We start from the raw sequence: 25070 nt of genomic DNA, 5'->3' as shown, positions 1-25070 counted from the left end.
AGTTCCACCTGTGTATTTATACAACCCAATTACCTCATGGGGCTTCCTCACCCAACGGCAAGAGACAGAAAGCAGAGAGGAAAAACTATTAAACTGTTCCACAAAATACCGAGCCATATAAAGTGCAATGTTACCACTGAGGCTAAAAATTCAAGGTTCACGTCAGGGTGGCTGCGTGTTTAGTGGCCTAAACACCATGACTGTGGATGTGATAGACCTCAACCTCGAAGCACTGGATGTAGGCAAAGGGAGTGCTGAAGACAGCTCTAAATCAACAGAGAATCAGGCTAAAGACAACTGTTAATGTGTTAAGGAACCAAAAAGGATTGATTTGTTATTTAACAGCCCTGCTGCTAACAAGACGGAGGGAGAGAGTTGGGGTGGTTTTTTGGACATTTCCACTGGCTGGTAAATTGTATTACCCCATTTCCCAGACTGACTCAAGGGGTGGGGGGTCAACCCCTTCCCCCAGCAGCTTTAGTGGAACTGAAATTTACAGTGCTGAATACTTCCGTATTTGTTCTGATCTATAGCAGCTGGGATGACCTCCCAACTCCAGGGGAAGAAGTGGCTAATTATTGTCTCTCCGCCACCACAAAATGTTGCAACTGCTACAAAATAAAGGGAGTTTCACACCTCTGAACAGGGACTGGGAATTGCTTACAAATTAGTGTCTGGAATCCAGAGGCGATACCCTAGCAGATAAATTAAAGGGTAAGTCAAACATTGGTCATTTGTGAGTGTCCTAAACAGAGATCAAACTTTCAGGTTTACTATCTTCTCCCACCACCTCTAATTCTGTTTTTATTAAAGGAGTGATTCCCTCAGATGCATCTTCCTCCCTTCCCTCTGGAGAGTGTGTGTCAAAATCTCATTGTGTATGATCAAGAAGGAAGAAGAATCTCTACACAATGATTAGCCCTGATATTTTAATGGAAATACTGCACTACAGTCAAGTTTACAACATTTGTATAGAAATCATCACATGGATAGGTGGCCAAGGATCACATTACAGAATACAAAAAGCAATTTAAAGTAAAAAGAAATCTTTGCTATTGCACAGGCTGGGATCAGAGCTTGGAGCTCAGAAGTCAGACATCGGGAGGGATGAAAGCTGTAGGTGAATACCCTGCTGCAGGAGGAGATCTCCTTGTTTTATTGGGTTTTTTTCCTAGGTACCTTGAACAACAGGAATCCCGCCATGTTAACCCCATTCCGCTCAAACAACATGCAGGCACAGATTCTTGGACAAAACACCCACAAAGCAGCAGCAGCTGTTACTTCCAAGCTGGTAAAGTCTAAATTATCCAGACTTCCACTTCCAGATCAGCTTTAACATACATTGAAAAGAAACACCTGAGGGTTGGGTGAGGCGCAGGGGAGTGTGTGTAAAACCTTTGAAATGGAAGAGGACACAATAAAACCCCCTTCCTGGAACAGAGTTCAGAAGAGGACTTGGAAAAGCAGCAAAGCTGCATTCACAGCTCTCCAGCTGAGACAACGGAAGCTGTTCGGGCACAACTGGCAGCATTGTTTTGTGCAAGGAAAAGATGCCTCCTCTGAGGAGGAGAGACAGTGCAGTTGGGTCTGTCGTGGCTTACGAAGTCCATGCCAACTTGTCTGAAAACCAAAATCTTCCAATGCTTAAATATATGCCAGCACTAAACTTCTATGCTTAAAAAAATATATATCCCATTTGTGGATTTCACTAGTGAAATGCGTCACACAGCCTACCCGCCTTGCCACACACACACACACACACACACTCTAATGAAATACTGGTTTGGTACTTAGGATGTTTTCTCCAATACCGAGAGGGAAAATAAATAAGCACAATCAACCCCAGCTAGGTAGCTCAGCAACACGTCCCAAAAGCAAAGGTTCTCTGAGCTGGAAGACCAGGTGGATAAAAATTACCCACCCAAAAAAATAATTAAAAAAATTAAAAGTTAAGATATATAAATATATATTATACAACAGGCTGCTTAGAACATAGGAAGGGGGTTTTATTGTGTCCTCTTCCATTTCAAAGGTTTTACACACACTCCCCTGCGCCTCACCCAACCCTCAGGTGTTTCTTTTCAATGTATGTTAAACACACAAAACACACACATTGAGGGGAGAAGGCAGAGGCAGATTGTGAAGCCAATAATAAAATGGTCAAATGTCCCCTCTCCGCACTGCAAACTGCATGCTGCGTGGTGCCTTTCACAACAGGAACAGGGCTGTGGGTGAGCGAGTGTCTTCCTCAATAAGAACCAAGACGTATTTTTATTTACAAAAGAGAGAAAAGTTTCCACACAAAAGCACTACAATGATAACTCCCTTTGGTAAAAAGTGTAATAAATGGCTCCATAGGTCTGTTTGTAGGTACTAACTCTCAAGCCACCTAGTACTATGGTACACAAGAAGCTGGTACAGTTATGCTAGCACATCAAGCAAACTTTCTTTAATAAAAAACAACAAAAAAATTGACAATATGTACATTTATTTACAAAAAGGAAGGGGAACATGTTAAAATTGTGTTGTTTCTGCTGTGTGTGCGTATGTGTGTGAAAAGCTGGTGCATGGCACTAGGAAAGACTAGTAAAGAAGCAGGTACAAAACAATCCCACTGGCACTAGAAAGGACAGATCAATCTGAACTGGCTGAATCAGGAGTCCAGCAGGGTGAAGGAGGGAGGAGTCGAGGGTCCGATCCAGGAGATGGTGTTTTCAACAGCTGGACTGCACAGATGGGTGACCCCGGGTGAGATCCTGGCAAACCTGCAGCAGCCTAACAGAGGAGAATCCAGTTGTGATAGGCACCTCTGGGTTTCACGACATATCTGAGCATGTAACTTTAAATGCACCACTCCGGTCAGGATGTATGCAACATCCAGTTCTCTTCCCTTGAAGCTCAGGCCATTGAGGAGTTAGTCTCAGATCTGCTGGTGCGTACGAGCTAGCTGCATTTCTCTAGGATCACTCAGTTCTGAAAAGGGTCCTTCCCTCCACAGTGCACGCTGAAGTCAAAGGCCTGTTGGCAACAGTTCCAGCTTAGGTTTGTAGAGATTCGTTTTCCTAAACCGAATCCTGCTGGTGACAGACTGTACCAGCTTCGCACTAGTGAACTGGCCATGTTACGGAGATACACAGTGAAGGGAGAAAGGCATCTTCCTCGTTTCCTTGATACACACACACATACACACACTACGTGATCTTCCCTCACTCAGGGACTTTACGGTGTCTTGAATATCGTGCCGTATTTGACACGGTACTTGTTAATGCTCACAAAGTGCAGAGTCTCTGTATCACAGGTAGTGGTACAGGGCACCAAACCCTCCAACCCTTCTTGTTTGTCTCAGCTGCCATTTCTGGGTCACATGCTCCTTGGTCCATCTGTCCACCCAGGCTTGGAACCGCTGGTGCAGCCGCTTGCTCACTCTTTCATGGGACTACAGAAATGGGAGAGACAAAAAAATAAAAGGCTACAGCCACCAACATTCAGGATCACAAAACGCTTAAAAAGCAAAAACAAATCCACTTCCCTAGGCCAACAGATTTGGGATGTTTAGCTCTGCCGGGGAACTGGCAATACAAACACTGACCTTGCCGACTGACCAAGGGAAAGCCTCAGTAAATTGGAGGCAGTGTCTGAAGAAGCAGTATATTTTATTACATAGATTCAACACTGTGTTAATGAGCAAAACTGGGACACACAAAAATACATGGGCATCAGAGCAGAATTAAATACTCAATAGAAGTAACTTCCAGAAGTTTCTGACGTGACTGCTTGATTATAACCCTAATGCTGCAATAATGCTAAGCTTCTCCTATCTTTTCCCCGATTAATGGCAGTATCAGGTGATGCAAGACTATAGTCAGCCTGCAATGCAGGTGTTTATTAAAAAAACAATACAGAAACAGTCTCATGTGCATGCAAGAATTCCAGCTGGATTAGAAGAGAAGGATGCTGAGATGGATAGATTTGTTCCCAACCTCTCACAGCACATGCGTGCATGCACACAGCATCCCACTAAAATAAAGTTATTTTGAGACTGAAACAGAGCCTAAGAAATTGCAAACCAAAAAGGAATCTCAGTAAAGTTATGAGTAATTTATAAAGGCTTAGTTGAAGTTTAACACCGACTTAATCACAGTGGTCAGTCCCAGTAACTACTATACATATTCCCATAGCTCTGCTATTCTGTTACAACCAGAACTTCTGAGTCCTGGCAAAATGTGCATTGTGACATTTCCAGGGTGGACTGATTTAAATCAGCTTTTCCATTTGTATTTCAGCTATTTTTTTAAAGTAAGATGCACTCATTAGTTGATATAACCATTAAAACTCTTTGACGTACAACTAAATAGACACTTTACGGTAGATTCGGTACATCTGTTTGCTACCTAGAAGTGTACACCACAACTATATACATTTAAGCAATTATATAGCTTAATAGTTTCAGATTCTTATTAACCAAACACTTTTAGTATGTTAGAAAATGGTCAATGATATATTGCTTATTTACTAGATAATTAACTTTTTGCTCAGATTTTGTGTCAATCTGCTTTAGAATGGTAACTGGAATTTAAACAAACAAAGCAGTATATAAAATATATTTGTATTAGACAAGACAACCTTAAATGTTATAGACACAAACTTCTCTTATCAAAAGATGCTTCACATTGACAATTAAATAATTTATTCAATAGAGGGATTAACTGTAGTCAGTGAATTAAACTGATCATTTCAGGCTGGTCTGGGAAAATTTTCAAATATGCCTAAGTGAAAGTAACTGGGGCTTAAATTTCCAGTCTCGCCTATGTCTCTTGAAAAGAAGACAGACAATCTCCTAAATTACCTAGGCTAACCAACTGTACCATATTTTTGAAACTTGACCTCAAAAGTTAGATGCCTTCCCTGACTTTCTTTATATAGAAAAGAAGCCTTTAATTCAAAGTGGCTTTGTTTTTTTTGTTTTTTAAGAGAGGGTCATGGATTCAGCATATTTATTTGTTATTTAAATGTCTTATATTAATCTTCTAAGTTTAGGCCTCAACATATTTTGTATTAAATTCTGATTTCATTTTAAACTGGTTCATTTTTAAAAAGAAAAACTTATAAGTAACAAAAAAATTTTAAAAGGAATTTTATTTAATTAAAAAAAAAAAAGTCTTCCAGTGTTTATCCACCCTGGACCTTTCTGTAATTATGACATCACTGCGGCTATCCTAGTCACAAACCCAGCGCTTTCAAGCAGCTGGTACATTCGTTTGCAGTGCTCCCCTGCCCGGGAGCAACCCTGACTCCCACTCTCAGTGACTGCAGGGACAAGGCACAGCTCTTTGATGAGATGAGCTTGGAGGGCCATGTCAGAACACGTGTCAGCATTTCAGTTCTTTGCTATCCCCCTTTTTAGGCCCACCGCGACAAGGGGGTTAGCAACCAATGTGAGGTGACCCTAGGCAAGAAACCAAGGAGTAAAAGGATGCTAACAGCTGCCGACTCTAACAGGAGAATTTGGGAAATGGAGGGGGAGGAAAGGGAGGGTTACATCTCAGGAGCATTCAGAGGAAGTTTACAGAGTCCAGTGGACGAAACCATATCATGTCCCGTCCTCAAAGCAATAGGAAGAGTGTTAAATGTTACAGGAGAACAAACACCCCTCCCACCCCAGAAACGTTCTCTGACTCTCCCCAGACACCCTTTGGGAGCAAGAAGTTCAGGGAAACACCAGCTGCTCGTTCCATTCCCTTCACTCAACTCCTACCTGCTGAGCACGCAGCAGAGCGGTCCTCCTGTACATGTAATCCTCCGATTTGATCACGTACACCATCTTATAGGAGTTCAGTTTGAATTTACACTCCAGCTTGTCCAAGCTCTCCACATTCTCCATGGACTTCTTACTGTTTCCCTCCTTCCCTTCCTTCTCCTGCTGCTCCCGACCACGCTGACACTTACGGATCCGCCTCAGGTTCCTGTAAACCAGAAAATCCCTGCTGGGATTAGTGCTCATCCTTTGTTCTCTAGGCTGGATGTATCTGGTGGCTCCAGGCCAGCCCTTCGGAACCCAAAGTATTGCTCAGAATGGAATGGTCACAAATTAAAGTCCTTTAGGCTCATGTGCCTACCATGAGCCAACTCACTGATCTCAGCTGTTTACGGAGAGTGGGGGCCTTTCACAGCTATTTCGCAACCAACTCCCTGCTAGTGAAAAGTACTGACTCAGCACCTCCCGCACTCAGCTAGATGGCTTCTGTAAGCAAAGACATGATTGCCAAAAAAAAAAAAAAGGGGGGGGGGGAGAAGGGTGGCTTGTGACTCCCCAAACCTCTGACCTCCCTGCTGCCTGTGGCCTATGCCCTCTCTCAGTCACTGGAGAGCAGGAGCCCAGGGTGGGCTCTTGGAATAAGCAGCAGCACTGTCTCTCTATATGCTACTCCCAGGTTAATGTCTTCTAAAGCGGCAGAGTACTAAAAACAAACAAGAGACTGCAACAGCCAACACTGTGACGGAGTAAGATCTTTCTCCCTCTGCTGACATGGGTACTTCTGGCCTGTGTGTCACTTTTCACAGCCACAGCTTGTTCACTCACCTTGGCAGGAAAACCGGCTCCTGGGCCAGGTGTTCCCGGTTCAGGAGAGGTAGAATCAGAGCTGACGACTGCTCTCACGTAGTCTGACCAACGCTGAAATTGGGCACAGAACACAAGGGGTTAACCAACATCTGCCAAATCAAACAATTCAAACCCAACTCTGATGGGTCTCACCCACTTGCTCAGGGTCTAACTGATCTCCACATTTGGGGTCAGGAAAGAATTTTCCTCAGGTAAGATTGGCAGAGACCCTGGAGGGGTTTTGCCTTCTCTGCAGCATGGGGCATAGATCACTTGCTGAACTAGTGTAAATGGTGGATTCTCTGTAACCTGAAGTCTTTAAATCAGCCAGAGGTTAGAGGCCTACTACAGGAGGGGGATAGGTGAGGTTCTGTGGCCGGAAATGTGCAGGTCAGACTAGATGATCATGAGGGTCCCTTCTGGTCTTAAAGTCTACGCGTCAGTGAGATGATCACAATGGTTCCGTCTAGCTTTGGAGTTGATGCATCTCTGCAGCCATTTCTAGCAACCTCCCAACAATCCTCCCCATCCCCACTGCTCAAACTAATCCTTCACATGCACTGTCTCTTCCAGTCTCACAGGGCTCCTGGGGCCACGGAGTCTCCACCTGCAGGGAGGGGGGGGGTCCTCTGCTTGCCAGACTCTGATTGTGTAACGACATGGTTGCGGCTTGTTTTCTCTGGTTATTGACAAATGGCATAATGCAGACTGGCTGGGTGCAGCAGGGCCATGGCCCAGGGCACTATGGGCATCCTTCCTCCTACCAGCCTCGGTGGAAGCAGGATGCGCAGGGGAGGAAAACGGATTGGGTCCCATTTGTTATTATCAACACCAAGAGCACCACCTATTAATATGGAGTCCCCAGTGCCTCTAGGGCTTGTAACAAAACCAACCCACAACCAAACCAGGCAAGGAGTCAGATCAGAAAGCAGGACCACCACCTTTTAAAACCCACCTGACAGAGGGTGTTACAATGAACCCAACCCACTTGGCAGGAAAAGCCTCTAAGTACAAATCACTCCTCACCTGCATAGTATCTCATGGCATCCTCCACAACCAGCTGGATACAACTGCCCGGCAACACGTCATGGAACTGAGTCAGGAGCAGCAGCCTGAGCACGAGGGACCAAGGCAAGAACCAGAAGACAGCTATGGATTAGTATCACTATGAAGGAACTATGCCACCCTCATTCTAGAGGACAAAGCCTTTTGTATCTTGCTGACGGCTGATGGGGACTGCAACAGCCAGGCAGTTCTCACATGCACATGGTAACTGTGGCCTTCTGGCTTCAGGTCACCACTTTCATTCCATCCATCAAAAACGTGAGTTCTGCCAGACCCTGCTCTGCTGCTATTGGAGACAAGAGAGAGTGCAGCCGGCTCGAAGGCCCTGCGCTCTCTTAGCAGTCACCTGAACCAGGTATTCCTAGTCTTGTTCTGGGAGGATTCCCTGGGCACAGGTTTGGGAATTCACAGAAACAAATATACTTGTTCCTTCAATTCCCTGCTTTGGCAGCAACCTTGGGCATTGGTGGTATCTCACTGTCTCCTGGTCTCTGCCTGTGGCACACAACAGTTCAGCCTCCTGAGGACCAGAGGGGTATTTCTAATAGCCTCTGATAGACAGGCAACTGATATACTTCTCCAATGAATTCTTCTAAATCAGTCTGTTGAGAGACTGTCTGGGGTTTGGTCTAAGCTACAAATGAATGAGGCTACTTTTTGGTTTGCTACTTAATATAATGTTTGTTACTATCTCATCTAATGGGAACACTGTGTCCGCTTGTTTTTTTATATACCTGAGTGTGCTTAACGCTAGAGCCCTGCAAATCTGCGGTTATCCACTTTATATCCGCAGATATCTGCATCCACAGATGCGGTTGCATTGTTCACCATCTTTGCAGATTGCAGACTGGATGCTGGTCCAAATTTTTGTATGTGCGCAGAGCTCTACCAGTGAGGTAGGGTGCGGATGCAGATGCATATAGAAGGGGGAGTGAGGATTGCAGGTCAGATACAAGTTAATTATCACGGATGCTGATCCAAATTTCTGTATCGGCACAGGGCTCCAATTATCACTGCAGCTTTATCCAATCAATAGTGGCACTCGGACGAACTACTTTACCTCCAGAGATACTGCAGTTTGATGGAAGGATACTGGAAAGTATTTTTCTGGGTCAGAGCAAAACTACTCAGTACTTCAGCATCATGTAGTATCCGCTCGCACTCCCAATTCCCTTTCTTTATCTGATCCCAAAGTAGGTGGAAACAGGAAGAGCTTTATCAGAGGAGATTTTTGCCATCTGTTGCAAAACATTATATCAGGCATCGGGATGTAGACGGTATCTATCACTGGGGGGGGGGAAGGGATAGCTCAGTGGTTTGAGCATTGGCCTACTAAACCCAGGGTTGTGAGCTTAATGCTTGAGGGGGCCATTCAGGGAACTGGGGTAAAAGTCTGTCTGGGGATCAGTCCTGCTTTGAGCAGGGGGTTGAACTAGATGACCTCCTGAGATCCCTTCCAACCCTAATATTCTATTATATATTCACAAATAGAAATGAGATTCTCTTTTCCCTGAAGGCATCTTCTCCAGAGCCCCTCCCACTGTAACAGCAGAGATTACAGTCACTCAGAAATTAGCTAACTGTTCTGAAAGATGGTACTTCCCACAATGCTGTTAATTGATAGCAGCACCCAATGCTGCCGTGTCAGTTTTGGAAACAACAGGGTTTGGGTGGCAGCCTCTCTGTACCATGTTTACAGAGGTCAGGCAGAGAGACACACTCAACTGAGGGCTGAATGCCCCTTCCTACTACAGGGAAAACCACCAGTGGCTCAGCAATCAACCCGAGAGCCAATGAGCAGCTTTTGCTCATCTCTGGATCAAACAAGAGCATCCCTCTTGTTTTCAAACACAGTTCAAAGAGACCCTGTCAATAGTTTAAAGCTGAGACTTAAAGCCTGTAAAGAAGAAAACCTGAATTAACCAAAAGCAGTGCTAAAAACCCCAACCCACCAATGCTGTGCCAGTGCATGAGACCTAGAAAGTGGACCAACTAGAAACAGGGTGTGTCTACGCTGGAACAGAGCTTAAATAGAAATGGCGTTCAAAACAGACCATCTGCAAGAGTCTTGTCTACACTAGGGTTCAAGCCAATGGGAGTTTTCTGTTAATTTTCATGGTGCAGTCAGGGCACCAATCATTGTAGCACATAGGGCTCTGTCCTAATAACTTATATTGGACTAACTGGGAAAATTACATGGGCTCAAAGCTTTAGAGAATCACAAGGTCTTTATCGGGTCCTACTATGGTGCTAAATTGCACCAATGATGGCACACCAAGGAGATGGATTCAGAGTGGAAGTCTTCCCTACTGGTCAGAGTTAACATTGATCTAGATAGTTTCCACCCACTGCCTTATCTCCCCTCCCATCCCGGGCAAGTGGTAACCTGGGCCTGGGTGGTATAAGTGTCGTTGTGTAGCTCCAGGAACAGTTCTCCTGTCCAGGTGAGCAACTGGGTCTTCTTCTCCATCATAGAGAAAAACTGGTCAGGTGTGGACATCTGAACCCTATGAGGGAGAAATGCAGATCGTAACAGGACAGGCTTAGCAGCTGCTGCCCACTGCAGAGGGAACGAGGAGCCCTGTGGTTCCTTCCCTAGCATGAGTTGATGGTTTGCAAGTGGGAAAGCAACAGCCCCAGGACAGATGAGGAGAGAGAGCAGAGCCTCCCCAGACCTGGGCAGCCCATCCGTATCTCTCATTCTCTTCAGCCTGTCCAGCATCTTCTGAGTCGGGCCACCTCCTCCGTCTCCAAACCCAAAGAGAGCAGCGCTGTGGTTCACACGGCCTTTGTCTTTGTTGTTGTTCATGGCTTTCAGCATCTAGAGAAAATTATGTATACACATGACACGTAGTGTCAGACCCTCACATAGTCAAGCCAAGGAGAGCCCTGCAGGCGTAAAGATCAGGCACTAGCTTGTTGTCTTCTCACCATGTTCATTCTCTTTTCAGCTCTGCCTCCTGGGACACATCCACCAGGGCCCAGGGAGACAGGAGAATCTGGAGAAGTTGAGAGCCCTCCTGCAGTGACTCATCAGCTCCCCACTCCCCTGTGAATTTATCTTTAAAATGCAGCTCATTCTAGAAACTCAAGGCTCTGACACATTGCATGGACAGACAAATCTGGGCTTTACTCCAAACATTTATATTATTATTATTATTTTTTATAATTGGAGATATACCAATCTCCTAGAACTGGAAGGGACCTCGAAAGGTCATTGAGTCCAGCCCCCTGCCTTCACTAGCAGGACCAATTTTTGCCCCAGATCCCTAAGCGGCCCCCTCAAGGATTGAACTCACAATCCTGGGTTTAGCAGGCCAATGCTCAAACCACTGAGCTATCCCTCACCCCCAACATCTAAAGCCCCCAGCTGCTTGTCCTATCACCTTTCCCCACCTACTCGCTATGTGGCACTCCCCTCCAACAGTCTTTGCTTACAGCCCAGATGGCGGTGACATTCCCTTGCAAGCTGGGTACACTGGGACAGAAAGACTGTAGGCAGATGGGTATGCTTCTATGTCATATCGCTCACCTCCTCCACTCGACCTTTTAGGTCATAGGAATTGCCAGGCGGGAAATGGGTCAGAACTTGGGAGCCGTCGATGCCTTCCCAGAAAAAAGTGCTGTGCTGGAGGAGAGCAAAATGTCACCAAGGGGGAGTCTATTACAGCTTCACAGGGGGACACCGCAGGGACAGCCAGAATGGGGCGCATGAGTCCAGGGAGCTACTGAAAGGAAACTTCTGGTTGCCCACCATTAACTTTTCAAAGCTGTTGGCGTCATACTTCAGCACCTTACCATGATGTGATCAGTAGCCAAATCTTCTCTTGTCGTGGCTAATGAACTACCTGATCCAGTCAGCCTCACGTAAAGCTCTGGTGAGCTCTCTGAATGGGCCTGTCAAGGTTCCTTCCCCACTCTGAACTCTAGGGTACAGGTGTGGGGACCTGCATGAGAACCTCTAAGCTTAACTACCATCTTAGATCTGATTTTGCTGCCCACCACCCAAATTGTTCATGAGTTATTTGGGAAACTCTGTCTACCGCTCTCCCCAGAATATTTTCCTCCCAAGTACTATAACTCTTCCCTGAGTAGCCTTGAGAGACTTTTCCACCAAGTTCCTGGTGAACACCGATCCAAACCCATGGATCTTAAAACAAGGAGAAATTAACCATTCCCCTTCCTTTGCCCCCCACCAATTCCTGGTGAGTCCAGATCCAACCTCCTTGGATCTTGAAACAAGGAAAAATCAATCAGGTTCTTAAAAAGAAGAGTTTTAATTAAAGAAAGAAAGATAAAAATCATCTCTGTAAAATCAGGATGGAAAATAACTGTACAGGGTAATCAGATTCAAAGATCCCAGAGGAATCCCCTCTAGGCCTTAGGTTCAAAGTTACAGCAAACAGAGGTAAACCCCTTAGCAAAAGGAACATTTACAAGTTGAGAAAACAAAGATAAAACTAACACGCCTTGCCTGGCTGTTACTTACAAGTCTGAAATATGAGAGACTGGTTCAGAAAGATTTGGAGAACATGGATTGATGTCTGGTCCCTCTTAGTCCCCAGAGCGAACAACCCCCAAAACAAAGAGCACACAAACAAAAGCCTTCCCCCCACCAAGATTTGAAAGTATCTTGTCCCCTTATTGGTCCTTTGGGTCAGGTGTCAGCCAGGTTACCGGAGCTTCTTAACCCTTTACAGGTAAAGGGATTTTGGTGTCTCTGGCCAGGAGGGATTTTATAGTATTGTACACAGGAGGGCTGTTACCCTTCCCTTCATAGCTATGACAGGAGCGAGCCCACTGGGCAGATTCCCATACACATGTGCACACCCCCCACAGCAGGAAAGACCAGCTCACCGGGAAGGTGTTCACCAGGCTCCAGCTGAGTTTCTGAGTGAGGAACCATCGTATCCCACAGCCACGCATCACCTGGGGCAGCTGGGCCGAGTATCCAAAAGTGTCTGGCAACCAGAACTGGGAGCAGAGAACAGAACGTGCGAGAGAGAGAGAGAAACACAATCCCATCACCTGCTCAGATGTCTCTCAGACAATGTAGTCGGCTGCACCTATCTCTCCATACATCTCTAGAGCCGAGATGGGAACAGGCCCAAATTCTGGATACCCCATATAATGAGCCACGTATCACTGTGGCCCTAATGCCCTCCACAGGGCCCCTCAGCCTGGAGAAAATATTGCTAGGTAGTGGGTGCTATATGAACTGGCCAAGGCCTATGTACTGGGGGGTAGGAAGAGGTACGCTGCACTAATATATCCGAGGCCCTAGCAGCCTCCAGCTGCAATTTCTTGTGGATGGTCCAGCCGTTCAGGCACTAGTTTAGGACTTGGGAGACCTGGAATAAAGTCCCTGCTCTGCCACAGACTTCATGTGTGACCTTGGACGAGTCACTGGGCTGGTCTGTGCGTCCGTTTCCCCATCTATACAGTGAGAATAGCAGCACTGCCCTTCCCCACAGGGGCACATGAGGATAGATACAAAAGAGATTGAAAGAATTCAAATACCACGGTGATGGGCCACATACATACCTTAGATAGATCACTCCAAAGTGAGCGTGTCCCACCAAGAATGAAGCAGAGACACCGGGAATATCAGCTCGGGAAGGGACCACATGGATCACTTCCCCACCCCCACAGAGAAGGAACACACAGAGGATCCACCAAGGAGGAACACATACCTCCGAGCAAAGCTTCCCAAACTGCTGCTGGAAAAACCGCTGTCCCTGCAGGAACTGACGCACCATTGATTCGCCACTGGGAAGATTTCCATCCTGGGAGACAATGGCAGCTCTGAGGAATTCTATGCAGATCTCCTGCACCGCTTGCCAGCAGAGAAAGGAGAGTGGCCACCCCAATAGCATGCACCCCATGGCAGGCCCAATCCATACAGCTCCCAGCTGAGACACTGCAGTCATGTATGGACTTGACACACCCTCCAGAGGGGAGGGGGAGGGTAACAGAGTCTGGGGAAAGGGAAGAGCTGTGTTCACAATACAGCTGAGGGTGCTACTGCGTTATGGTTCCAGGGTATAAGGCTGCCTAATCTATAGTTAGGGGTACAGAGGGTAGGACTCCCTGGAATAGGGCTAGGATTCCAGTTGATAGGACTCCCCAAGCTAGTGCTATGGTTCCAGAGGGTTGGGCTCCCAAGGCTAGGGCTAGGGTTCACATGGATAGGAGTCCTGCAGCTAGGGTTGGGTTCCAGAGGGCAAGGCTCCCCAAGTTCAGGTTAGATTTCCAATCGATAGGACACCCCGGCTAGTGTTAGGGTTCCAGAGGTTAGAGCTAGGGTAACAGGGCTGCCCAAGCAAGCATTAGGATTCAAGATGGTGCGACTCCCCAAGCTAGGGTCGGGGTTCCACAGGGTATGGATCCCCAAGGTAGCATTAGGGTTCCAACAGAGAGGACTCCTCACACTATATTTAGGTTTCCAATGCATAGGACTCCCCTGGTGAAGGTTAAAGTTTCAGAGTATAGGGCTCTCCAGGATACATTTAGGTTTCCAAAGGGTAGGAGTCACTGTGTTAGGCCCCAACGCCTAGGATTAATGTCCCAAAGGTAGGGGTCCCTGAGTTAGGATAAGGGTTCTAAAGGGTAGTGGTCTTCAGGTACCATTAGTATTCCAAATGGTAGGGTTAGGGTTACGTTTCCAGAGGGGAGGGCTCCCCAGGCTAGGGGCTGGGTTCCAAAATCCCTCTCATGATTCCCCTTGAGGGTCTGAGCAGAAGAAGATGTTAAGAGAAGGCATCTGAGACTCAGTAACTGATCTGTTAGAGAGAAGACTCAGAGGGCAATGCAGAAGGGCTGCTGTGACCTCACCATTTCTACCCAGGTGCCGCCAACAGGTATGAACCGTCCCTCTTTGGCGTAGTCCTGAATCTGAGCGTACAGCCCAGGATACCAGTTCCTCACCCACTCAAACTGCTGGGCCTGCAAAGAAGACAGAACCATAAAGCACCCGGAGACTATTTTAGAGATTATCCAATTTGTCTAAAGCTTCTGACTCACAGCAGCTGCAAACCTGAATTTTCAGCAAGCACTGGAGCTCAGTTCAAATAGGACTGGTCCCAGACCTGGCAGGACAGCTCTCTGCTACCAGGCAGGAGGCTTGGGCTGAAATCTACACCTGGCATCTGGGCTTGGGAGCACGGCAGAAACAACTTGGAGACCAGGGATAGAGAAGTCCCTTGCATAGCAGCCCCCCTCCCAGCCACTTACCATGCTCCTTAGAATATGCACTAACCTTCCTCCTGTCTTTGCTCCAAGAGTTTTGCTGCCCACCTGAGAGCGGAAGATGACAACTCACCTGCGAGCAGACAAACGTGAACTCCGGGTTCTCCATCAGGTGTACAACAGTCACCCAGCTGCGAGCACACTTGCGGATAGACTCCTCGTATGGCCACAGCCAGGCTGCAGGGACAGAAGCAGGCTGAGCTCACTGTGGCCACATGGCCTTTCCATTTTAAATGGCCATTATTTTATATACACATACAGCCTGTCGCCTGCCAATGCCCATTCTGTGCTGCCTTCCCCTGGCTGGAAAGACACAACGGAGCCTCATCACAGCTGTGAAAAACGTGTCACGGACCATGAAACCTGGGTTCCCCCATAAAGTCTGATATTTTGTGTACTTTCACCCTGTACTATAGTCTTTTATACTATAGGGTAAAAGTATATACAAGTACGTAGCATTTCTCAAATGGGGGGTATCAACCCAAAAGAGGGTCTCAAGCCTATTGTATAGAGGTTGCAGTACTGCTACCCTTTACGTCTATGCTGCCTTCAGAGCTGGGTGGCTTGAGCGCGGCAGCTGCTTGCCAGGCACCAAGGTCTGAATCCAGTGCCGCTGCCAGCAGCAACACAGAAGTAAGGATGGCATAGTATGGTATCGCCACCCTTACTTCTACCTGCTGCTGCTGGTGGCACTGCCTTCAGAGCTGAGTGGCCAGAGAGCAGCGGCTGCTGGCCAGGAATCCAGCTCTGAACGCTGCGCTGCTCCTGGTTGCGGCACTGCCTTCAGAGCTCGGCATCAGTCCAGCAGCCGCCATGCTCCAGCTACCCAGCTCTGAAGGCAGCACAGAACTAAGGGTGGCAATACCACGACCACCCCTACAATAGCTTTGCAACCCCCTTTTGGCCTGGGACCCCTAGTTTGAGAAACACAGACTTGAGGGCTTTACAGGTTTGTATTTTGCTGTTTTTCCATACATATTCATGCTTTGTTTACAACTGCGTGAAATTTAAGATTTAAATATCTGAAATTGTGACAATAAAGATTTTTAAAATGCTATGACCATGCAATTCACAAAGATGGACGGTGAATTCGGTAGGGCCCTACTCATCTGGGATCCAAGCTGTGCTGCCTTTACAAGAATCAACCACTGCAGGGTGTGAAGACATGGGAAAAATCACACTATTAAAATGTCAGTGGATTGAAGCATGGCTGTAAGTCCTGAAGAGTCCTCAGCTGATGGGGCTGTTGGCTGTCTGGATACCTCACTTCCTTTCCCCACAATAGCATGACTAGAGAAAACCCCACTGGGAATTTGAAATCTAGGGGCCAGGCAAAGTAACTAGGGAATGGGCATGGAAGGCTTTGACATGCCCCTTTGTAAAGGATGCCTTCCAGCCTTGTGGTAAGTCACCATCTCCAGTCAGGCTGACACGGCTACATACATTTTGTAACTGATAGCTGGGATGTCCCTGTCCCTTATCCTAGAGGCTCAGAGCATCACTTCTACAGAACACTCAGTGCCTGCTCGCCTGAGAACTGCTCCCCTCTGGCAGCACCCAGCATCACTGGCCAGCCCTACTAACCACAGGCCTTTCCATAGCACGCATCCCCTGGACCCATTCTTACCAGAATCAATGTGGCAGTGGCCCATAGCATGGATGGTGTGCTGGCTCTCGCCATTCTTCTGCCTGAAGATGGAAGAAGCGAGGTGACGCACTGCAGGGAAGGTAGAGGAGTCTGTGACATCAAGCAGGTTAACCATCTGATTGGCCACATATAGTGTCTGGAAGCTCCGCTGGTTTTCCTCCCTGAGGAAGGGCAAGAGTGAGAAGAGAGAGACGCTTAGCTCAGCAACTCTTATATCGGACAGGCTGAGAGTCTGTATGATGGATAGCACGCTGAACTGCTGCACATATGGACAGCCCATTAGCAGTGTCCTACCAACTTCCCACCTCTCTACCAATGACACGTGTAGCCTGAGGCAATACATACGCAAAGATGGTGTTTCCTTCCCCTACTATACACATTTCACTTTTTTGGAACTCAGAGGCTGCTGATGTTAGCTGACATGATGAAACAAAGGAGACACTTCCAGTTGTACACAAGCTACAATGGCAAATACTTACTCCTTCAGGTCTTTTTGGTAGAGGCTGGAGAGCTGGGGGAAGGAGGTCAAACCAAAGGAAAGTCATGAAAAAAGGAGGAGAGAGGGAGATAGAGGAGCTGGAGAATAAAAGAGACAGAGGACTGAAGTATTTACCTTGGCCATGTCCACTAGTATCTCAAAATCTACCAGCAGCTCATGGACATCCCTGTTGAAGACCACAAGCTCCGCCTTGTGCAGGGTGAACTTCTTGTCAGGGTCAGGAGGTGCAATCAGGCTGCCTTTTCCAGCCCCAAAGAGACCATTGCAGGCAACTTCCACGTAGACAGTCAGACTGTAGAAATGAGAAAAAGGGAAACAAAAGTCACCAGAGATCAATGAGCAACTCACTGTGTTCTCTGCGTAGAGACTGGGAAACAAGATCTGCCAAAAGCACAGGAACGGTCAGACCAGGCCAGACCAGTGGCCCATCTAGGCTGGTATCCTGTCTCTTACGGTGGCCAGTGCTTCAGAGACAGACAGACATACTACACCAACCTAACTGTGCAACACTACCCCACGAGGGACACATTTCTTCCTCATCCTACCTAGTGAGCAACTCACACCCTGAAGCACAGCAATCAATAAACCTTGTCATTGTAATCCAGCCTGATGTTAACTCATGAGCTGAGCAGCCAATAGGTGACAATGCTACATCACTGGTCCTCACAGCTCTCAACAGAGAGGCCTGGGCACTTTCCCTGTGTGGCGTGGCTGTGCCAAGAGTACCTCACAGCCCCTCCAACCAGTGCAGGGTGGGGGTTTCCCTGAATTTCAGCAAGCATCAGTGCTCACCTGTGAGGCTCTGCCTCCTTGAGGCTGTCTGTCAGGATATAGCTGGTCTTCTCCCCTTCTTTAGTCAAACCCTGTGTGTCACGACAGGGAGGAGGGACATTAACATAGCTCCATGACAACACTCACGTCAGAGATGTTAACACAGGTTCAATGGGAATGGCTGCCATGCTGCATCAGTACAGAATCACTAACCCATGGCTTGTTGATACATATCAGCGGGGGGGGCCCTTCTAACACATGGCAGATTACCATGGAGTTGTGCGTACTGAGACTGTGCTCACTGTTTGCCTGTAGAACTACAACAAAGACCATTTGCAGCACCCCGCTGAATGAAGATTTTGCTCAAACTCCCTAGGACATGTCTCCATGCCTCATCAAACAGACACTAAAAACATCATAGAAAGGGTCGGCTTCTCCTGGTGAGTTGCTGCAACCGCAGGGTTAATACCAGTCCCATGGGTATTCCATGCCAGAGACCAATGGTCAGGAATATTGCATTAAAAACCTCACAAAACAGGGAAGCGCTATATAATTAGAGGAAATTCAAATCCAGTCTGATGCAAACCATGTAACAAATGGCAGGGAATTCTGACAGCCCCATTATAAAGGGCTGAGGCAGAGGACATGTCACGGAAACAGCACTGATTGCAGCACTGCCTATGACATACTTCTAAGAAAGATCTAGCATTGGCACACACACTTCCTCTTACCTGAACCGGCTGCGCATCCCTACACACCATCCCTTCCCCATCGCTTTCCCACAGGAGATGCACTTCCTTCCCCACCCATTCTCTGGGGATGCTAAGCTCCACTTTAAACCAGCAGGTCCACCACCTGAAAGACAGGTACATACACTTCTGAACTGATGTTGAGCCATTCCTGATTAAGCATTTCCCTATGAAAGGTTAACATGCACAAGACACTACAGCCTCAGTAGAATCTCTAAGGAGGTCTGTGGGGAAAGCACGTAGTATGTACAGACACCAATGCACAAACACACACAGGAGACAATCCCGCCAGGGCTTGCTTTTATTTTTTCCTAAGAGTGAAAGATGCTCAACTGACAGCCCCGTAGACAGAGATCTGCTCTGTATAGATCAGGTATGATAGGGCATGGTCAGCAGCAGTACAAGCACCCCACGCTCTGCCTCCACCCATACACATCAAGCCAGACCCACCAGGAACATCCACGGGCAGTTTGTTCTCCATGGCTCATCCAGTCAGACAGTCAGCAAGGGGGGAAAGTTTAGAGGTGCTTTTACAGTACAGACACCTGTTGTCTAGGAACTGGATTGAGACACCAACACATTCCACACAGGTCCCAAAGAGCCAGGGCATCTCAGCCAGCTGTCGAGTGAATCACCCAGCTGTCTAGCAACAGTTTGACCTGCTCTCTCAGAGAAATCAGGACAAAGGAGCTGCCATGCTGGAAGCAGAAGGGGCGCACAAAGAGGGTCTCACATTACCAGCATGGAGTGAGACCAGAGATTGTGACTGCAGGGATAGAGCAACTACCCACCAGGCAGGAAAGGCCTCAGAAGGGGAGAAAAGGGATGAAATCAACCCTATTTCATGAAGGCCCAAGTCTCAAAGATCCACTCCCCGCACCTCCATAGTCTAACATGAAGTATTCCACAGGGACTGCTGTCATGGGAGTCAAGTTGGAGGAGAGGGACTCAGGATGGACAGAGACAAGTAATTAGCTTCCAGAGTTCTTGGGTCAAGTTTTAGTCTGGAGTTTATTTTTATAACAAATTACAAACACCCAAGAAACAGGTATTTATGATACCTCCTTTAACTGCCCCAGCATTATCACAGGCCTTCTGTTCTGCCTGGAGATTTGCCGATAAGCCCAACGCATCAATCAAAATCAAAGTCCTAAACATGGAGCTGAAAGAATCCAAAAGAGTGAGGTAGATGGCTGAGCAAAGAGATTTCAGAGTGCCTAGCTTGCAGTCTAGTCCTGCCTCTGACACTGATTTGCCACAAGGCCTCAGGTTACTTAACTTCTCCATCCCTCAGTTTCTTCCCAAATGTAAAACAGGGAGGATTAGATATCTTCTGTCCTACTTCATCAGGGGTTTGTGAGGATTAGCTAATACGCATACAAGTAACCTGAAGTTAAAGTGCTAAAGATATCTTTAGGTGTAGAAAAAAAATAGTTGCATACACACAGGTGTTGCACACAGTCCTACTGATTAATCTGCAGCACCTGGGGAGTAAAAATGGAATCTCACACACAGAGCTCATTGTGTCCCTCAAGGGGAAAAACAATAGCGACTTCACATCACTTCCTCATTTAAATAAACGTCACTTAAAAATCAATTCACATCACTTTGTTCCTCTAAGGCTCGTACTTACGTGGGTCCAAAGGAGTCCCCAACTTTCACAGGTTTGAATTCTTGTCTGACAGCTTCATCACGTGGGATTCGCTGAGGGGTCTGGAAGCAGGAGAGAGACACCAGGGGGCAGGTGTCCCCGAAAAGCCTGCAGGAAAGATGACATGCAATAAAGCCAATCACCCCAAGGTACGAGGATCTGTCTCCCGATCTCCCGACGAAGGCTAAAGCTTTGTCATGCTTGGTTTTTCCCCAGTGGTTCACCATTGCAGAAACATTCAGTTTAAAAAAACCCAATGTTTTAAAAAACTAACAATCCTCTTGCTTATTAGCCTGACAATAATCCTGGGTGCCCAGCGTGGCATGTGGTCACCAATGGCTCTCTCAGAACACCTGTATCTGCCTTGTATATTTTGACTACCACAAGTGCCAAGCCATGGAGATTTTCTTTCTTCCCACAAATCACACCATCATAGAAACGTACGGCTGGAAGGGACCTCTAGCCCAGCCTCCTGTGCTGAGATAGGATCAAGTAAACCTAGAAGACCATCCCTGACAGGTCTTTGTCCAAGGTGTTCTTTAAAAACCTCCAATGATGGGGATTCTACAACCTCTCTAGGTAACCTGTTCCAGACCTTAACTATCCTTATAATTAGAATTATTTTCCTGATGTCCATCCTAAATCTCCCTTGCTTCAAATTAAGCCCATTACTTCTTGTACTATCCTCAGTGGATGTGGAGAACAATTGATCACCATCCTCTTAATAACAACGTTTCCTTTGTTCTTTTCTATTTAAATGATAGGAGCCCCCATTCAACGCCTTACAAATACCTTTGCAAGCAAAGGTTACAGCATATTAGCACTGGATGAAGCTATGACAATCTACATCACCTGAGGATCTGTCCCTAAGTGAACTCACATGAACTACATATAGCGATACCATGGTACAGTTATTTACTTGTACAGATTTTAAAGACACTAGCTGAGCAGCAATAGTCACATTATGACTTAAAGCATCAAGAGGAAATGTATAGTCCAGACAGAAATTCCACTCCTGAAGCAGCAGAGTGACATAGTCTTAGACCCAACATGTCATTCATTCATCTGAGTTCTGAAGAAGGTGGTTACAATGCAATTATTGGTTTGTTCTTTTCCAAGAAAACAGGACTGTAGAGTCTATGAAAGTAGTCTTTTTGTTTAAATATTTGAGAGCCAAATAACAGGAAGATTGCGGTGTTGGTAAGACAGATGGGTCTGTGAGAGGATCTCTCTGGAGAACCTCCTTCCTACACTGTGAGAAACCCAAAGGCATTGTCAGAATTCGAGAGAAAGAAGCAGAAAAGTGAAACTGACCAGCCTAACTGCAGCGTGAAACAGCAAAGGGGAAAGACAGAGCCAAGGGCGGCTCTACAAAGTAGGCTGCCCCAAGCAGCGCGGAGCGCTGCGCCGCCCTTCCCCAGTCCCGCGGCGGGTCCCCTCTTCCCGCGGCTCCGGCATCCTGGGGAGGGCGGCATTTGGCTCCGGTGGAGCTCCCGCCGGCATGCCTGCGGCAGGTCCACCGGAGCCCGGGACGAGCGGACCTGCCGCAGTCATGCCTGCGGGAGCTCAACCGGAGCCGCGGGAAGACGGGACCCGCCGCAGGCATGACTGCGGCAGGTCCGCTCGTCCCGGGCTCCGGGTGACCTGCCGCAGGCATGCCGGCGGGAGCTCCACCGGAGCCAAATGACGCCCTCCCCAGGATGCCGCCCCAAGCGGGCGCTTGGCCCGCTGGTGCCTAGAGCCGCCCCTGGACAGAGCACCTGAGCACCTTTGATTTGTAAAGCCTTTAAACGCACAATAAAGGAGCTTGCAAGTGTCCCTTCACCCGCCCCCCGCAGCCTGCTCCAAGCTTTCGGAGCAGCGACACCCGCTGTAGTAGGTGGGGACGCCCCACCCGATCGCCCCCGCCCCGGGGCACGGCTGGACTCACTGCGACTCTCAGGCAGAGCCGCAGCCCGAGCAGCGGGTTTCACTGCGGAGAAGCCACGTCGTTTTCCAAACCCAGACCCGTCCGATCCCGGCCCGCGCTCACAGCCGGGCCAGCAGGACCCAGGGGCCGGTGGCGGCTCGGGTCCCCCAGCGGGGCTCGCTCCGCAGCTCGCCCGCGCACCCCCCGGCCCAGCGTCCCGAGCGCGAGCGCAGCGCCGGCCCGGGGGACGCCCGCCCGCGGGCCGCTGGTTCCCGGCCGGAGGGGGCGGGGCGGACCGGTCCGGCTCCCACCTGCCCCGGAGGTTGCAGTCGGGGAAGCCGGGCCCGGAGAGGAGCTTCTCGGCCCGCTCCAGCGTGGTGCGCCGGTGCTTCAGCACCTGGGGCCCGGCCATGGCCCCGCGGAGCAGCGCGGACACGGGCCGAGACACAGCTCCGGAGCCCGACGACAGGGGGAGCCCGAACCCGTGGGCTACTGCGCATGTGCGGGGCAGTGGGGGGGGAGGTACGGTGAGGAGGGAGCGCCCCGGGGGCGGGGCCTGGATCCCGCCTCTCCCTGTCGCCCAGCAACGGGCACTCGAGTCCCTCCAGCTCCCTTTCATGTGCTGCTTTCTAGTCCTCACCGCACGCAAGAGAGATGATTCATCCATTGGAATTAGCGATAGCACTGGGTCTTCTACTGACTCTGACCCCATTGCCTGGCAATTTTACACCTTCAAATAGTTTTACTCACACCACTGGGTTGTCACTGTTACATCAGCTGCATTGTGAATGTATCATAGGTAGAAAGGGGACCCCTTTCAAACCCTCTCAGGCTCAAACCCTGCAGGCAGCTCCCTGTAGGTGGACGCCTGCAGAGTCTTCGGTGATCTTCATCCTAGGTGCAGTGAGCCACCCACAATGATCAGCTTGTAAGATCGGGGCCTTCATTGGGACAACTTCTCTGATGATCAGAACAGTTGCTGAAATCGTTCCCAGAAGTGTGAGCAACCAGAGAAGCTTGAACTCAATCACGTATTAAAATATACACTCTCTATCTCCACTTCTGCCAATGTGCTCAATAGGCATTCACGTTGTCCCCTAAGCCGTTAATAAGCATGGGCTATGATGGGGCTAGAAACCAGGCAAGGGCAGTCATTTAAAGATACAGCTCTGTAAGAGAAGAATTTGGGCCCTGTGAATTTCCCATGTTGCAGAATTTGGCTTCCAGAAAGTAGGAGAGTACAGAAAGTTCCACACCGCCCTTGCTTGTTCTCTCCATTCACTCCTACTGCACCATGATCCTTTGTCCAATGAGGGTTTTGATCTGACCTGAATTGTTTTCAGGATGCAGTTTCTTGGGATTCTGCAGCAAAGTCATCCCACCCCCATGGTCAAACCCATGGTAGAAGGCTCTGGGGGAGGAAATCTCCATGAGGAATCATAGAATCATAGAATCTCAGGGTTGGAAGGGACCTCAGGAGGTCATCTAGTCCAACCCCCTGCTCAAAGCAGGACCAAACCCAACTAAATCATCCCAGCCAGGGCTTTGTCAAGCCTGACCTTTAAAACCTCGAAGGAAGGAGATTCCACCACCTCCCTAGGTAACCCATTCCAGTTCTTCACCACCCTACGAGTGAAAAAGTTTTTCCTTATATCCAACCTAAACCTCCCCCTCTGCAACTTGAGACCATTACTCCTTGTTCTGTCATCTTCTACCACTGAGAACAGTCTAGATCCATCCTCTTTGGAACCCCCTTTCAGGTAGTTGAAAGCAGCTATCAAATCCCCCCTCATTCTTCTCTTCTGCAGGCTAAACAATCCCAGTTCCCTCAGCCTCTCCTCATAAGTCATGTGTTCCAGCCCCCTAATCATTTTTCTTGCCCTCCGCTGGACTCTCTCCAATTTATCCACATCCTTCTTGTAGTGTGGGGCCCAAAACTGGACACAGTACTCCAGATGAGGCCTCACCAGTGCTGAATAGAGGGGAATGATCACTTCCCTCGATATGCTGGAAATGCCCCTACTTATACAACCCAAAATGCCATTAGCCTTCTTGGCAACAAGGGCACACTGTTGACTCATATTCAGCTTTTCGTCCACCGTAACCCCTAGGTCCTTTTCTGCAGAACTGCTGCCAGCCATTCGGTCCCTAGTCTGTAGCAGTGCATGGGATTCTTCCGTCCTAAGTGCAGGACTCTGCACTTGTCCTTGTTGAACCTCCTCATATTTCTTTTGGCTCAATCCTCTAATTTGTCTAGGTCCTCTGTATCCTATCCCTACCCTCCAGTGTATCAACCACTCCTCCCAGTTTAGTGTCATCTGCAAACTTGCTAAGGGTGCAGTCCACACCATCCTCCAGATCGTTAATGAAGATATTGAATAAAACCGGCCCCAGCACCGACCCTTGGGGCACCCCACTTGATACCGGCTGCCAACTAGACATGGAACCATTGATCACTACCCGTTGAGCCCAACCATCTAGCCAGTTTTCTATCCACCTTACCGTCCATTCATCCAGCCCATACTTCTTTAATTTGCTGGCAAGAATACTGTGGGAGATTGTATCAAAAGCTTTGCTAAAGTCCAGAAAGAGCACATCCACTGCTTTCCCCTCATCCACAGAGCCGGTTATCTCATCATAGAAGGCAATTAGGTTAGTCAGGCATGACTTGCCCTTGGTGAATCCATGCTGACTGTTCCTGATCACTTTCCCCTCCTTTAAGTGGCTCAGAATTGATTCCTTGAGGACCTGTTCCATGATTTTTCCAGGGACTGAGGTGAGACTGACTGGCCTGTAGTTCCCTGGATCTTCCTTCTTCCCTTTTTTAAAGATGGGCACTACATTAGCCTTTTTCCAGTCATCCGGGACCTTCCCCGATCGCCATGACTTTTCAAAGATAATGGCCAATGGCTCTGCAATCTCATCGGCC

The 25070-nt window shown here is 48.1% G+C and overlaps 2 protein-coding genes across 2 annotated transcripts; both read right to left on the bottom strand.

The window, feature by feature from the left end:
* Positions 1-2434: 2434 nt before the first annotated feature.
* Positions 2435-6612, bottom strand: LOC120372854 (paired amphipathic helix protein Sin3a-like). Its single transcript, XM_039490293.1, has 3 exons — positions 6581-6612; positions 5756-5963; positions 2435-3436 (listed from the first exon to the last, which is right to left on the bottom strand). The coding sequence occupies exons 2-3, from the start codon at positions 5879-5881 to the stop codon at positions 3293-3295; spliced, it is 270 nt and encodes an 89-aa protein (XP_039346227.1). The 5' UTR covers positions 5882-5963; positions 6581-6612; the 3' UTR covers positions 2435-3292.
* Positions 6613-6635: 23 nt separating this feature from the next.
* On the bottom strand, positions 6636-22622 carry LOC120373421 (alpha-mannosidase 2C1-like). The gene is made up of 16 exons (XM_039491823.1): positions 22453-22622; positions 20215-20340; positions 18564-18687; positions 17854-17924; positions 17164-17353; positions 16542-16719; positions 14988-15091; positions 14501-14611; positions 13360-13452; positions 12524-12640; positions 11199-11294; positions 10342-10487; positions 10053-10173; positions 8727-8848; positions 7628-7713; positions 6636-6673 (listed from the first exon to the last, which is right to left on the bottom strand). The coding sequence occupies exons 1-16, from the start codon at positions 22551-22553 to the stop codon at positions 6636-6638; spliced, it is 1824 nt and encodes a 607-aa protein (XP_039347757.1). The 5' UTR covers positions 22554-22622.
* Positions 22623-25070: the final 2448 nt, after the last annotated feature.

Source organism: Mauremys reevesii, linkage group 10, assembly GCF_016161935.1.
Source record: "Mauremys reevesii isolate NIE-2019 linkage group 10, ASM1616193v1, whole genome shotgun sequence".
Lineage (NCBI taxonomy): Eukaryota > Metazoa > Chordata > Testudines > Geoemydidae > Mauremys > Mauremys reevesii.
The sequence above is the reverse complement of the archived record's forward strand: the minus strand, read 5'-3'. Positions and strand labels throughout refer to the sequence as shown.